Source organism: Phragmites australis, chromosome 7 (genome assembly GCF_958298935.1).
Source record: "Phragmites australis chromosome 7, lpPhrAust1.1, whole genome shotgun sequence".
In the NCBI taxonomy this organism is placed as follows: Eukaryota; Viridiplantae; Streptophyta; class Magnoliopsida; order Poales; family Poaceae; genus Phragmites; species Phragmites australis.
In genome coordinates, this window is record NC_084927.1 from 38391946 (window position 1) to 38407346 (window position 15401).

Sequence of the window (15401 nt, forward strand, 5' to 3'; positions counted from 1 at the left end):
GGTATGAATGCTTGCTTATTTTTCGATAAAGGCCTAATGAAGGATTATTTTTTGATGAAAGCCTGACGAAGGGTTCCTCCCTGACAATAGCCCAGCTAGTACAAAGGTCCTGCTGGTGCGAAGACCCTGCCTATATGAAGGCCATGCCTGTAGGAAGCCCGTGTCTGATCCGAAGGGTACTTCTTGTATGGAGGTCCGCTCTTGACGAATGGTGCCTCTTGTACCAAGGTCTCCTCTGTATGAAGGGTGTCTCTTGTACAAAGGGTGCCTTTTGTATGAAAGCCTCCTCTATATGAAAGGTTTTCTTGTACAAAGATCTTCTTACAAAACCCGTCTGATCCAAAGGCCTCCTCACTCCTTAGAACCTGTCCTCACGGATGGCACCAACTGTTAGAACTATTTTCGTGAACGGTACCAAAATGGTTCATTCCAGGCAAAGAAAGAGAGTGGAGGTAGAAGTGATCTCTCCCTCTTGCCCTCTTAGATCCTTTATATAGGCGAGGGAGAGATATGAAACTTCATCTCCAACCCTTAGTGAAATACAAATATTATATAAAGGCCCTTAAATTGCTTTGGTCTGAGCCTTTCCCTAACACTTCTGAAGAATTTGGTACACTTGATCCTATGATTATGCCTTTTCCGTCTTTTTTATATTTGAGTTTTTTTTGTTCCTATCATATATTTTTATGTGTTGGTATGTACGAATAGTAGTGCCAAATTTTTAGGTCGCGCGCGCAGTTGTTGAGAGATGCCCTGGCACGTTCGATTGGACGGCACTATAGTCTACATGAAATTCCTTTCGAAAGATATAGTCTACATGCATAAAATTTATCTCTCAGTCGGCTGGAAAATGTGCAAACATTGTTGACGGTAGGATACACATCGTACAGCTAGCCTCCAAAAGAGGCCAAAGTGCGAGTGGGAAGAACCACGCATAAACTAAATCGTCGAAGCCACTTAAAGTTTGCAGATGAGAGGGCATGTTGCATGTACTTACCGTTCAGTGCTCATTTGTCTTTGTCTTGTCGATGTGCAAAAGAGTAGAAGTAGATTGAGCTGGAGGAATGGGATCCACCCTCCTCCAACAAACGGTGGCAACGATGAGCTCCAACTAGTGGCTGAGCCAAGAATCAAATCAGGGGGCTCATTTATAAGTGCTAACATAAGGTAAATAGACTAAATATAACTATAACTATTTTTTCATGCAAAATCATGAATACTAAAATATAACAGGAGAGAAAATGCAACGTACCACTATAGAGGAAATATTTTTCGTTGGTTTTTATCTCCTAGAAGCATGTTTTGATTATATCATTATCAATGCTTCTAAAAATCTCTTTCTCATTATAACACAACATCAAATGATTCAACCATTCCGCTGAAATGCTATTGCGCAAATCTATCTTAATAATATTTATAGTTGAAAATACTCTTTCAACCGATGTTGTCACCATAGGAAAGATCAATGTCAACTCAATAAGATGATAGACCAATGAGAAAGTCCTAATCTTTTCCTATCACACCCGTCTTTTGAGCTAGCTTTCCAATATCATCACATTCATGAAATTCTACACTTCTCCTAATGTTGTTGAGAAATGCTTTTAATTGATTTTTTAACAACTTAAGATCAGAGTTAGTGAAATCATCGGCATAAATCTCACAAGTCAGACAAGCTTATCCACATCACTCATTTTAATGGAAGTGTGTTTTAATGGGCTAAACAAGTAACAAACTGAAGCCAGTCGCGACCACACACTCATTTGTGAACGGGCTACCAATTGTCACTTCTTTCTCTACCTCAGACCAAAATACTTTCAACCATGCACCAATAGAGGCTGGGGGACTAGGGGTAACTGTAATATCCTGAGTTTTAGCATTTAGATTTTAGTAAAATTCACTACTTTTTTAAAAATCTAATAATTTAATCAAACAAAAAATCAAGGAAATATATATTTGAATATATATATATATATATGTATGTATATATATATATATAGTTGTATGTGTATATTCTAATATATTATTTTGGCTAAGTATTCCAAAGAGCACCAAATTAATTTCTAAATTAATCATTGCAATAAATTGATCATATGCATTTTGGTTTATTTATTTTATGGTTCTTTGAGTGGAGATTTGAATTTGAATGTCTCCAAAATTCAAATATATTTCTTAGATTCAATTAAGTTGAAATCCAATTAAATTCAAAACTTTTGAATTCAAACCTCGCCCAAATTCCAAGGCTTCAAGTTCATATCTTTTTCCTAATTCAATACTCTTATTTGACTTGATGCCAAATCCAAATTCAAATACTCATATTTGAATTTAATCCCAAATATTTTCCTTTTCCTTTTTCTCTTTTCGGGCTGCCTTTCTTCCTTTCTCTCTGCACAACCCACCTCCATAGCCCAACTGGCCCAATGCCACACCCCCTCTCCACTCCACCGCACGCGGGCGATAACGCACACGCCAGCCTGACTCGCGCGCGCGTGTTCGCAGCTCGACCGCTCACTCTCTCCCACTGTCGTGTGGACCCCTCCGCCTGTGCTCTTCTCCCTCCTCCAGCGCACGCCGCTGCGTTGTTGCTAGTCACCACCGTTGCTAACGTATTCAAAGGCTATCGACGACTTCTACACTCTCCCTCTCTAGCTCTCTCTGTGCTCTCGGCGCGAGCACCAAAACGCCTAACACCGTGACTTTTGCGTCCATCGTATGTGATGGCTACTACCACGCACCACGGGAATTCTAGTGGGTGACACCCCGTCCACCTCTCTGTTCACCTGGAGCATGAGCTACCACCTCTTGCTTCCTCCCCACTATAAATTGGGTACGTCGACCACCTTTTCCCCCTTCTTCCCCATCTGCTCCACTGCCGCCGCTTCCTCGTGAGCAGTCGAGGAGCAAGAGCAGCTCGTTGTCCGTTCGTGGCTCGCCCGTATTCATCCATACACTGGGAGCAAGCACGTAGATGCAAAGCCAAGTTGTTGCTACCTAATTCATCGCCGCCAGCTACCATTTCCTTCCTCGGAGACACTGTTGAGATTTTCCATCCCCACCTACTCCCCATAGATAGCATGTCATCGGTCGGTTTTCCCCTCCTTCGTGTGGTGAGGTTCAGCCGCGGGATCCCCCCTGCCGACGTCATGTGGTCGCTGCCACTAGCCCTTGCCCTCTTTGTGTGCCGCCCGTCGTGCCGTGTAGTTGGAGGAGCGCCTAGGGTAGCTTGCAGGTACGTGGAGTGCGCCAATCATGGGAAGGCGCTGCCTAGTTTTGCTGCTACCGCCTTGACCCACTCCGATCGCTGTTTGACGTCGCTCCGACCGCCGCTTGCCGTTGATAAGCCCCAAAATGAACTCCCCGCCGCATGTAGATGCCTAGCCTAGGTTTCTCGTTGTGAAACCCCGGCGGGAACCCAACACCGACGAGCCCTCCGGTGACACCCCACCATGATTTCTCGCTGTTGCCCCGCCCCCTCCACCATTGTTCTACTCCGCTAGTGAGCCTATGTGCGTGCACATGGCTAGGCCCTGGCCTCATGGGCGTTGCCCTAGCCTAGTGGCCAAGGGCTATATCCCCATGGGCCGACCCAACTACCGTTAGCCCGCGAAGCCAAGCGGTCTAACCCCAGTGGGAAGCCACTGTTAAACTTGGCCCAAGCCCGAGCCTAAGCTCAAACCCAGACTCAGGCCCAATCCAGCCTAGCCTAGGTCAATATTTAGTGGGTCCCACCTTGCATACTGTTCAGTGGGCCATAATACTATTCAGTGGATCCTGCCTGTGGGGCCCCATAAATAGTACTATTTTGTAATTTCTCAACTTAATTTTAGATTAAATCTTCCATGAATTATAGCTTCTCTGTTGACTCTAGTTCTAATGATTCTTTCGCCCAAATTCATCAAAATTTGATATCTATCTTTCTATATCAGTGTGATATCCATTATGGCTCATATGGTATTCTATTTGGTGTTATTTGATTCTTCTCTAGTATATGTCATCGTTAATCGTAATCAAAGGTGGCCAAATGGGTGGCCCGACCCAGCACAACACAGGTCCATTTAGGCACAACCCAGCTAGGCCCGTTAGCTATGGTATTCTATTTAGTGTTATTTGATTCTTTCCTAGTATATGTCATCGCAAATCGTAATCAAAGGTGATCAAATGGGTGGTCCGGCCCAGCACAGCATAGGTCCATTTAGGCACAGCCCGGCTAGGCCCGTTAGCTAAACGAGTCATGTCGTGCCAGCCCATGTGCTATGGCGCCAGCTTAGGCACGACCCAGGATCGGATCGTACTATGCCAGCCCGCGGCACGGTAAACCCAATGTTGTTTTTTTGGCCCGTCAGCCTAGTAACACATGAAAATCGGAAGAAACATAAAAAACCGACAGATGTGGGAATCGAACCCACGGTCTCGTACATGGGAGACAAACACTCTACCACTATGGTAGACATCTCCTTGTGTATTAGAGATAAACAAATTATATAAAACCTTATAAAAATAGAAAAACTTAAACGGGTTGTGCCGTGCGGCTTGGCATACCACGGTTCTAGCCCAGGCACGACCCACCTAGCCGTGCTGTGTCAACCTAGCTCGTTTACTCTAGTGTCGTGTCGTGCCTGGACTGGGCCATTTTTGTTGTGCCTTGGGCTGGCCAATTAGGCCCGGCTCAGTTGTCCACCTTTAATCATAATCGCGTTTTGTAGAATCGGAGGAATTCGCGGAGGAACCAGAGAACCCCAATTTTGACCAAGGACTAGAAGAATACTTCAAAGAATGCAAGTTCTATCTCCTTGATATTTTTGAACCCAAGTTTTTAATAATCTAATTGATCAACTTAAAACTTGACTTATTATCGCATGTGTTATATATTGTGCTATTTCAATTGCTTGCAGTAGTTAAATCCTATCAAACAATTGGCATGGCTTAAATATCATTATTCTTAATCTATATCATCCTAGGATTAGCTGTCGTTATCTATATTAACATCGGACAACACTTTGATATCTAGCATTCTTAGGATTGAATACGTCTCTTCAGAGATGCTGCTCATGAAATACATCTCTTTAGAGATGTCGCTTCATTGAATATCAATTCAACTCATATGCTATGAATATTTGGTGATCGTGGAATCCTTAATATAGTGTGGGATATGGCGGGTGGTGTGTAAAAAGGGTGAAAACTTATTTGGCAGGGGCAAGTAGAGTAGTCCTCCGATGAGGATGATCTTTGGGGCTTGAGTTACTTGTGTGGTATTCATTACGAGCTGAAGATGCATGTCATGACCATATAAGTACCAAATCATTGCGTTGTCACACTAAGACACCCTAATACAACCATGCGTCCTATTATGGACAGAACTTGACCTTCCGTCTCCTGACCAAGTTGGACATTTTGCTAAGAGGTTAAGGGAGCAGCGAGAACCCAAATGTTTGTCAGGTGCTTCACAGGATGTTCATGGAACCAGACTCTTTACGAATGTCCTGGTGGTACCATGCCATCCCTTACGTAGACCTAAAGCACTTATGGTGTCTCGTAGTATAGTCCAGCAAGGGAAAGTGATTGTAGCATCTTGGTATGATTCGCTCCTCCGCTTGTAACGGTTGGAGGCTGAGCATATCGCGTTAGTATAGTGTACAACATCTGTAAAGTGTAAATCTATTCGAATAGCTGTGTCCACATAAACGGACATGCAAATCAATGACGTCACTTGATTAGACTCGGGGTGTGTGTATCTGTGACGAGTGAGTATGTGGACTAAATGTCCATATGACGAGGTTTGTAACTCAATCTACTCTAGGAACTGAGTGGTGCTAGAGGTACACCGAACACAATTATAGGAATTACAGAGTGAGGTGTAGCCCCTCTCAGGACTGAAACTCCCCCAGATAAACCTTGTTACCTTATTTAAATTGTATCATTAAATAATATAACTGAATATCTACATAAAAACTATTTTACGCTTAAAATTAAACCATAAGATATTATCCTTGAGCCATCTTTTATGCATCTATCAAACTCTTGTAATAGTATATGACTTGATGAATACCCGAAGCTTCTTTCGTAACTCCCGGAATTTCTTCGTAGTGGCTCCGTTCCATGCCTCATTTCATTCATACTCATTCTTACTATCATTTAGATGAGGAGATGGATGCCAACTTCGCAGGAGACGAAGGCTGGATGAGAAGTAGATTAGCGCTCACATTTGCATCTTAGCTGCATATAGCTTTGGGTTGTTATTCTGCTATGTTTTTGCCGACTTATTGGCCAGGCTTGTAATATACTCTAGGTTTAAGATCTTTTGTATTATTATAACATTAATACTTTTATATATATATAGCTGTGATGTCATAATTATTATACTATACATACCAATAATTTCATTCAGGAAGTCATACAGAAGACCTAGGATATTCTTGAAAAAAAAAAGGTCTTACAGTACCCGACTACCCGAGGTGTGCACTGGGATCGCCCCTCTTGCTCCCTTGCTGGATCCGCCCTGCCTCCGACGGTGTTAACTCTTGTGGCTTTCTATGGGTTGATGTCTCTTTGTTGGATTGGGAAGGAGTTCTCATCTCCGTCTAGGACGTTCTTCCTCAAGCTTCGATACGGCGATCGACGAGCAGTCCAATCGATCGGAAACAAGAAGGCAGCGCCAAGGAGGATATAGTCTATTGTGGGCCTCAATGTAATTTGAATGATTTTCATGGGTCTATTTTTAATTGAGAATGTATATTAATTTAAGCGAACCCTTTATCCAGAAAAAAAAGATAGGAGCAGCAGCATACCATTTGATTTGCATGCGAAAAAAGGGTAGAGAGTAGTAGCAGCAGAGACCAACTGCACCGAAGCGGGAGACGGCGGGCCTACCCCTTTTGTTGCGTGTGTACCCCTTTTGTTGCGTCTAACACAGACCCACCACGTAGCGTGGCCTTCCTTCCGGGAGCGCTCGGCGAGAGAGAGAGAGAGCCCTTGGCTTTCCGGCTGCAGGTTGGCGCGGCGCATCATAACACAAGAAAGAAGCTTCTTGACGCAGGGGGAGAGGAGAGGAGAGGAGAGAAGGATTACCCGCCTAGTCCAGTCCTCGTGCTCCATCGTTCACGCCCGCCAACCCCACCACCACCACCACCACCACCACCAGCCGTGCTCGTGCATTGCAATTTGCCGGCGTTTCTTTTTCTTTTCTGGAGCAAGTTTCATCTTTTTCTCATTCCCATTCCATTCGGTCACGACTCGCTCCTTCTTCCCATTTGCCTTCTTCCCTTTGGCCCTCACTGCCTCCCTATATATACTCGTCGCTGCACGGTCGCCGACCTCCCGTCCCCTCCTCTCCCCTGCCTGCATTCCTCCAATCCATCTCCATCTACTTATCGATCCATCCTAGGGGAATTAGAGAAGAAAGATCGCAATGGGCGGGGCTGACGGGGTGGCCAAGCCTGTGGCGGCGATGGTTGTGGTGCAGGTCATCTTCGCCGGCGTCAACATCTTCTACAAGCTCGCCTTGTGCGACGGCATGGACATGAGGGTCCTCATCGCCTACCGATACCTCTTCGCCTCCGCCGTCCTCGCGCCGCTCGCCTACTTCATCGAGAGGTACGGGCCCCGCCCCGTCTGTCTTCTCGCTCCCTCAATAGCTTGCTAATTACTACCTAGTTAATCGCAATCCGTGCATTACATATCAATACTCGTTTCTTTCTTTCTTTTCTGATGAATCCATCCGTTTATATATTCTTGTTGTTTCTTGGTTAATTTGCATTAGAACGCTACACTAGCTACCTCTGTCCATTTGGTCAATTTTGTTGATGTCCACGCCTTGTTTTCTGCCTCTGCTCGTTTTGGGGTCTCGCTGTTTGTTCCGGAAATCTTTGTTTCTTTCCGCACTAGACATGCAATGTATCCGGCAAACTGGTCTGTGTATATATATATCTACCTGTATAAAAAGAAATAGGGAGCAGTGTTTTTGCCCCCTCACTCTTCATCACACTCTATATAGCTTTTGTGCACTTGAGTGTATGTGGAGAAAGGAAAACCATATATATATTTATATATTATATCTGTTGATATGGGCGGTCAAGCATCATGCACGATTAGTTTCCAGTTTCGGTAATTCGTAGAGCAAGGTACCTAGCTAGCACTGATTTATTTGTACAAAAAGAAAGGAAGAATATAGTATCTCTGAAAGTACATAGCACAGTGAGTAGTGCATTGGCCTGATGCATGCATGCTTTTAATTTAATCTAATCTAATTTAATCTTCAGGAGGAACCGAACAAAGCTGACGTGGAGGGTGGTGGTGCTGTCTTTCATCTGCGGCCTCACCGGGTGGGTACTATTATTATATATACTAATACTTCTTTCTTTCTTTCTTCTTTCGTTGAAACAAGAAGCGCAGCTTCTGTATAGCCTCCTCGCTTTTTCTTTTTTCACAACGGGTTATCTCTGAATTTTATTACTCAAAGGTAACAAAATTACAATCAATTTTGCGTACCGGCTCAAAATATTTACAGCGAAACTCACTAACGGTCAAATTTGAACACCAAAAACAGTACTGAGGACTGCACCCTAGCAAATACTGTCACCGAGTCCAACTAACAGACACATCAGAACAACCAACCAGACGTCTATCACCGCACCTACTGCTATCGATATACTTTAATACACCACAGGTGACAGCACACCTGACCGTAGTTACAAAAGACCGGCATACATCTAAACACCCGCTAGACGATCTTGACGATTGCACCGGTTGAAGTATCATCATTTTGCTTCTTGGGGTGAAAGAGTAGCACCATCTCCTGCAGCCCCTGCGCTCCAACCACTAGCGTGTCTTTGTGTTGACCATCAAGGAGACCTGCCCAGTATTGAAGGAAAGAACACGCACAACACACAATCTCAGTAGGAGTTTTAATTGGTTTTTTATCGAATATCATTCTATTCCTCATTCTCCAAATAGCTCAAATAATTGCCACTAAACCAATCATATAAAAGGTTCCCCTTCAGGGAGAAAGTGGTTTACCCAGCAAAAGTACTGATCAATATTTTGTGGCCGACAGTTAGCCCCAATGACTAAGCCCACCAAACTCTAGACATATTTAGCCATGGTACATGTAAAAAAACAGGTGGTCAATGCTCTCGGGTTCACAACAGAACATACACTGGGGTCCCCTTTCCACTTTCTTCTAATAATGTTATCTTTAGTAAGGATGGCATTTTGATGTATCAACCACATGAAAATTTTGATTTTCAAGGGAATTTTAGCTTTCCAGATTATTTTATGATTCAGACCAGTCTGGGATCTACATAGATAATTGTACATAGAGTTCACATAAAACTTCCCAGCATTCCACCAATTCCAAATTGGTTTGTCTCTCTCCAAAGACAGAGCACAAGTCAAAAGCATATCTTCCAATTTTCTCAATTGGCACTGAAGCTCTTCATTTAGCCATCTTCTATAAGAGAAGTTCCAGTGTTTGGAAGCAGCAGTGGCTATAGTTAAAATTTGTTCATTACAGATCTCAAAAAGACCCCTAAACTTGTCACTGAGAGCCACCTCCCCACACCAAGTATCCTCAAAAGTTAGTTTTTTCTCCATTTCCAATCCTCATTTTTCTACCGGCTAAGAAGAAATTCTTGATCTTTAGTAAGTCATTCCATACAGGGGAATTTTTAGAGTTTGGTTTTAACTGGGATACGCATTTGCCTTGGATGTGTTTTTTTTTCCACAATCTGTTGTCACATTTCCTTTTCATCTTCTAGTTTTCACCACCATTTGCGCAACAGACTGATGTTAAGCTTCCTGAGATTCTGTATCCCCAGACCCCCTTTGCTTTTGGGGCTGCACACTTTGCCCACTTGATCAAGTGGTATCTTTTTTTAAATCCCCCTGCCAGAAGAACTTCTTCCTAGTTTTATCTATTTTATCATGAGTGATTTTAGGGAGAAGATACATGCACATATAGTAGATAGGAACACTGTTAAGACTGGAGTTGACAAAAAATAGTTCTGCCATCAAGAGACAGAGAAATGCCCTGCCAGCCGTCTAACCTCTTCACAAGTTTTTCATCCAAGGTAGCCGGTGTGCCATCATAAGCCTGCTACTAGCTACAAGGGCCCATAGGTATTTAATAGACCAGTTACCAGTAGCACAATTAAATATCTCAACATACAATTGCTTTTTTTCCTTCTCATCATGACTTATCATTAGAACTCATCGCTTTTTCTGCCGGAATTAGGAGCTCATCGTGATGGATCGATCGTCATGCATGTCATGTCATCGATGCAATTTAGCATACGTGTATACATACCACTAGCTAGTTGCTAGTGCAGTAGTAGCATGCTATCTCTGCTCGATCTGTCTCTCTCTGGTCACTCACGATGCAATTTAGCATACTTGTTTTGATACATACCGCTAGCTATTTCTGCTGGATCGGTATCTCTCTGGTCGGTCACTCACGAGCTGCTTGCCGGAGGAACCCACTTTAGCATCCATGGCTTTCTCGGGGAAAAGCACTTTGGCCTGATGCATGAGCAGACACGGATGCAACGCAACCACTTTGCAGAGGCAGACGGTACGTGCCTACTTAACTGTATGTCGTCGTCGTCGATGAGCAGAGCTCCTCTTCTTCTTTCTCTGGCAACGACAGCGTCCTTTTCCACTCACGGGAATTCCTGCTCCTCCCGATCCGTAGTAGGAGTAATTCAGCTTCTTCTTTCCTTTGGTCAGCTCCTCCCGATCCGTAGTTGAATTTATGCGCCGCCTGTTAATTCATTTCGAGGTTCATCCATACTGCAGGCATGTATGTTTCGCTGAAAAATGCGCTGTCAAGATAGCTTACCCGTATTTGCACTGCGATTTATGCACCGTACATGAGACAAAACAACGTGTGCAAATGTATAATGACCGGTGAGATACACCTGACTTGTTCTGCTGTGCCCATGCATGCACGCAGACGTAGCACCATAGTTACTATGTGCAGATTAATTGATGACTAGCTAGCTAGTCTAGTCAGCTCCATCGTTGCACATCTCGAGACGCGTACAGTATCTGTTAATGTATACGTGGGGGTGGAGCCGCACATGGTATGTATACGTGGCCGCCGGCATGGCGCTGGACCACCTCGTCGCCGTCGTCGTGGTGTCACCGCGCACAACTGCAACTACACTGCATGCATGCAGATTATGCCACCTGTACACGATCAGGCATGCACGGCTGACGTGGATGAATGATTGATTGCAGGGGTTCGCTGGCGCAGAACCTGTACATCTCCGGCATGAAGCTCACCTCCGCCACCTTCGCCTCCGCCATGACTAACCTCATCCCGGCCATCACCTTCGTCCTCGCCCTCCTCTTCCGCTACGAGAGTATCGCCGTCCGCACCTTCTCGGGCCAGGCCAAGGTCGCCGGCACCCTCCTCGGCGTCGGCGGCGCCATGCTGCTCACCTTCTACAAGGGCGCCGACATCACGCCCTGGGCCAGCCACATCGACCTCGTCACCGCGGTCACCGCGCACGCGGAAGCGGCGGCCGGGCTGCACCCCACCGTGGAGGCCACCAACCGGGTCATGGGCTCGCTGCTCGTCATCGGCAGCTGCTTCTTCTACGCGCTCTGGCTCATCCTCCAGGCCAAGCTCAGCAGGGAGTACCCGTTCCACTACTCCAGCACCGCCCTGATGTGCCTCATGAGCACGCTGCAGTCCATCGCCTTCGCGCTCTGCTACAACAGGGACGTCGCGCAGTGGCGACTCGGATTCGACATCAGGCTCCTATCCGTCGTCTACTCGGTACGTACATTACTTTCAGTTGTTGCTTAACAATAATTAATTTCCCATGACTTGACTACTAGCTAGATGAACCGATCGACTCAGACACAATCTGATCGTAATCTGTCTGTTGCAGGGCGTTCTTGCGTCAGGGGTGATGCTGGTGGTGCTGTCATGGTGCGTGAAGCGGCGGGGTCCTCTGTTCGCGTCGGTGTTCAACCCGCTGATGCTGCTGGTGGTGGCCGTGCTGAGCTCCCTGCTGCTGGGCGAGAAGCTGCACCTCGGGAGCGCGCTGGGCGCGGTGCTCATCGTGATGGGGCTCTACGCTGTGCTGTGGGGGAAGGGCCGCGAGACGGCGACCGAGGCGGCCAAGGTCGGCGAGCTGCCTGATGACGACGGCGGGCGAATCGACGTGGTCGTGCAGCGCCTCAGCAACTGCGCGCAGCAATGTCAATCCGATCAGCAGCCCCGCGACGGCGCGGAGATGGCGCATGCAGTCTCAGCCTGGGGACGATAAGTGGAGGCTGCAGGAGCAGCAGCAGCGGTCGACGACGAGATGAACTCAACTGATCCGCCGTAGAATTGCATTGCCTTGGATTGGCGCATCATGCATGGAATTCCATCGATCTGTCTCAAGATCGACGATATATATGTAGATAGAAGCGGCGTAGTTGCGAGATAGAATCAATTAACAAGTGGGCGTGCTTTAGTTTGTGCCCCCTTGAATTTTGGTTGTTGACTACACAAGCACAGAAGATGGATCATACCGGAGGAGAATCAGCCAGGACTAGTACGTGATCAGACAGGGTACGGTGAAGAACAAAACGGTCCATGGCCGACGGACGACACCAGATTGTTGGGTTCTGTGATAGCTCTGTTTGCATACTATCTCTATTCTGAAACAGATGTTGTCTTAGGAAGGTAGTTTTATTCTTAAATAGATGTCATTTTAGATTTTTTTATATGATGTTTTTCTAAAGAACCCCTATTAAAAGTCATTAGAATTAAGTTGAAGTTGAGAGTGAATGAGTGAGTGAGATAGATTGTGTGCTATTAAATGAAAATATTAAAAGTAAAGCTGATAGCCCTCGAGGGCAGCATACATTTCTGAAACATGATAAGGATAATTATGTCGTAATCTCTCCCTCCCTCCAAAGTAATCTAGTCCAAGCGGCATATGATCCTACTGAAATACTATTTAAGTAAAGGCGCGCGCGAACGGTGCTTGTTCCCCGGCCGGACTCATTAACAACTTAACAATGTTCTCAAACATAGCTTAGTATCTGATATGAAACACAAGAATGAACGAATATGTTATTTTACTTTCCTGTGGTTTTTAATTAGATTACATATGTGAGCTATGCATATTTTCTAGCTAGCTCTATGCGTGAAGTGATGAACCTAGCTAGCTAACCCGAACAAATCACATATTCTTGACTCGATCTTAATTAGATTAGAGAGAGAGAGAGAGAGAGAGAGAGAGAGAGAGAGAGAGAGAGAGAGAGAGAGAGAGAGAGAGAGAGAGAGAGAGAGAGAGAGAGAGAGAGAGAGAGAGAGAGAGAGAGTTAATATGGCTGCTTGTGTTGCACAATCGATATATCTTTGAATGGTGATAAGAATGCATGGCAGATCGCGACGTTGTTAATGTTATACGTAGGGTCATCTTCACTCTGAATCACTCACTCGTGCATGCAGCAGTACTAGTAGTAGTAGCACTCATGAAAGAAGATCCAAGAACAATTACCAAGTATAGTATTATCCTCTTGGTGTGATTCTTATATCTGTCCTTTATCTGACTGAGTGATATAATTTTGCTTGCTGATTGGCAACATTGACTCTTGCAGACTAGCTTGCAGTAGGCGCACTGCACTGGTGCAAGCTATCTATTGCTGGCAATATTATATTTTGCATAAAAAGTGTTCAAAGACTGATCAGTGATTAGCTAACTGGTAAAACAATATTGTAATATGTATTTTTTGTAATTTCCGAAATGAACATGAGATATGACAGGGAGGGCAGGAAGCTACCTGCAGCAATAACAACGTACAACAACCACAATTGTTTGTTTCACTACTTACATAACTGAACAAAAGTAGCGTCTCATTAATACCGACTAGGCTAAAATCGGCACTGATAGGTTTGCAACACAATCAGACAAAAACCTGTCTATTCGGGTAAAAATCGGCACTGATAAGTATTATCAGTGCCGATTGATATAAAAACCAGCACTAATAGTAACCGTGCCGAGTTTTGTTATCAATCGGCACTGACGGGTGGAGCTCGATCTGAAATTTTTATTAAATTCGTTTAAGCCGTATCCGTCTCTCATCTGGCTCTATATCTGTCAATCTCACACACACACTCTCTCACACACTCACTCTCTCTCACAATCTCTCCGTCTCTCTCACAATTATCTCTCCCCCTCTATCTCTCACGCTCTCTCCACACGCTTCACAGCATGCTCCACGGGAAAACAGAGAGCGGTTGCCAAGACCCATGGGGGATGGAGGCTGAGATTCATGGGTGGAGCAGGGCTGAGTGGTGACGAGGAGTAGAGGAGGATGGAAGGGCGCGACTCGATGGCGCAGAGGCGAGGTGCGGAGAGGCGACCGGGGGTGGGGCAACACGGATCTAGGAGCGGCCGGTGCTCGGTGGGGCGGCCATGGATCCACGCGCAGAGAGGCGACGTAGATCTGACGGGGCCCGCGTGAGCCGACGATGGCCGCTAGCTAATCCGGCGGCACCAACGACACCGGCAACGCGGCACGATGGGCTATCATGGACGGCTGTGGCTAAGGCGTGGAGGTGCAAGGCCAAGCGTCGGCTCTCCACTGGTATCCTATCACTGGGGCCGACGATGTCATCGACGCTCCAGCGCTTCAACATCCGCAGGTCGGACCATGATGAGGTGCAAGAGTTCTACGTCTTCAAGCCATCCCTCCACACCTTCTCCCTCATCAAGCTCAAGAAGGCTACACGCAACTTCAGCAAAGGTCGCCACTCTCCATGACCTCCGTTAACACACCAGCTCGCGAGCTTCGCCTCCAAGAACTCATCCATGGATTCCCACGTGCGTGCAGAGAACGTGGTGGGTAGGGGAGGGTTTGCGAAGGTGTACCGGGGCAGCCTCCCCGGCGGAGAGCTGGTGGCGGTGAAGAAACTGATGGTGACGTAGGGTAGGGACCGGATGGAGTCGGTAGCAAGCTCGGCTCAATGCATCGAGCTGGCTCGTTTGTCGGGCCTTTTTTTGGTTTCGAGAAAACCTCATCAATACCGGTTAATGCCACTTATAGAGTGCCGGTTACAAAATCGGTATTGTTGAGATTTTAAAACCGGTACTGATGAGGTGTTTTAGAGTAGTGTTTGGACCATTTGTTTCATGTAACTGTCAGCGGTTGTCATCGATGCTTTCTTTTTCTTTTTTTTACTACGTACAGTCACTTTGCTGTGCCTGGCCAACCTAAGATAGGGCATGCATGCATGTGACCGATCTTTGTTACGATGCAGCTGGTCGATGGATCAAACCTAGCTAGTCACTTTTTCCTTAAACACCATGCATCGATCTGATTGAATCTGATTAGCAAAGTAGTAGTACAACAAAACAAATTAAACAATTAGACCACGTTTTAGATTATATAATAATAACTGG

The 15401-nt window shown here is 45.6% G+C and overlaps 1 protein-coding gene across 1 annotated transcript; it reads left to right on the top strand.

The window, feature by feature from the left end:
• The first annotated feature begins 6956 nt into the window (after positions 1-6956).
• LOC133923720 (WAT1-related protein At1g68170-like) lies at positions 6957-12726 on the top strand. The gene is made up of 4 exons (XM_062369000.1): positions 6957-7587; positions 8253-8315; positions 11230-11773; positions 11889-12726. The coding sequence occupies exons 1-4, from the start codon at positions 7403-7405 to the stop codon at positions 12267-12269; spliced, it is 1173 nt and encodes a 390-aa protein (XP_062224984.1). The 5' UTR covers positions 6957-7402; the 3' UTR covers positions 12270-12726.
• The last annotated feature ends 2675 nt before the right edge of the window (positions 12727-15401 follow it).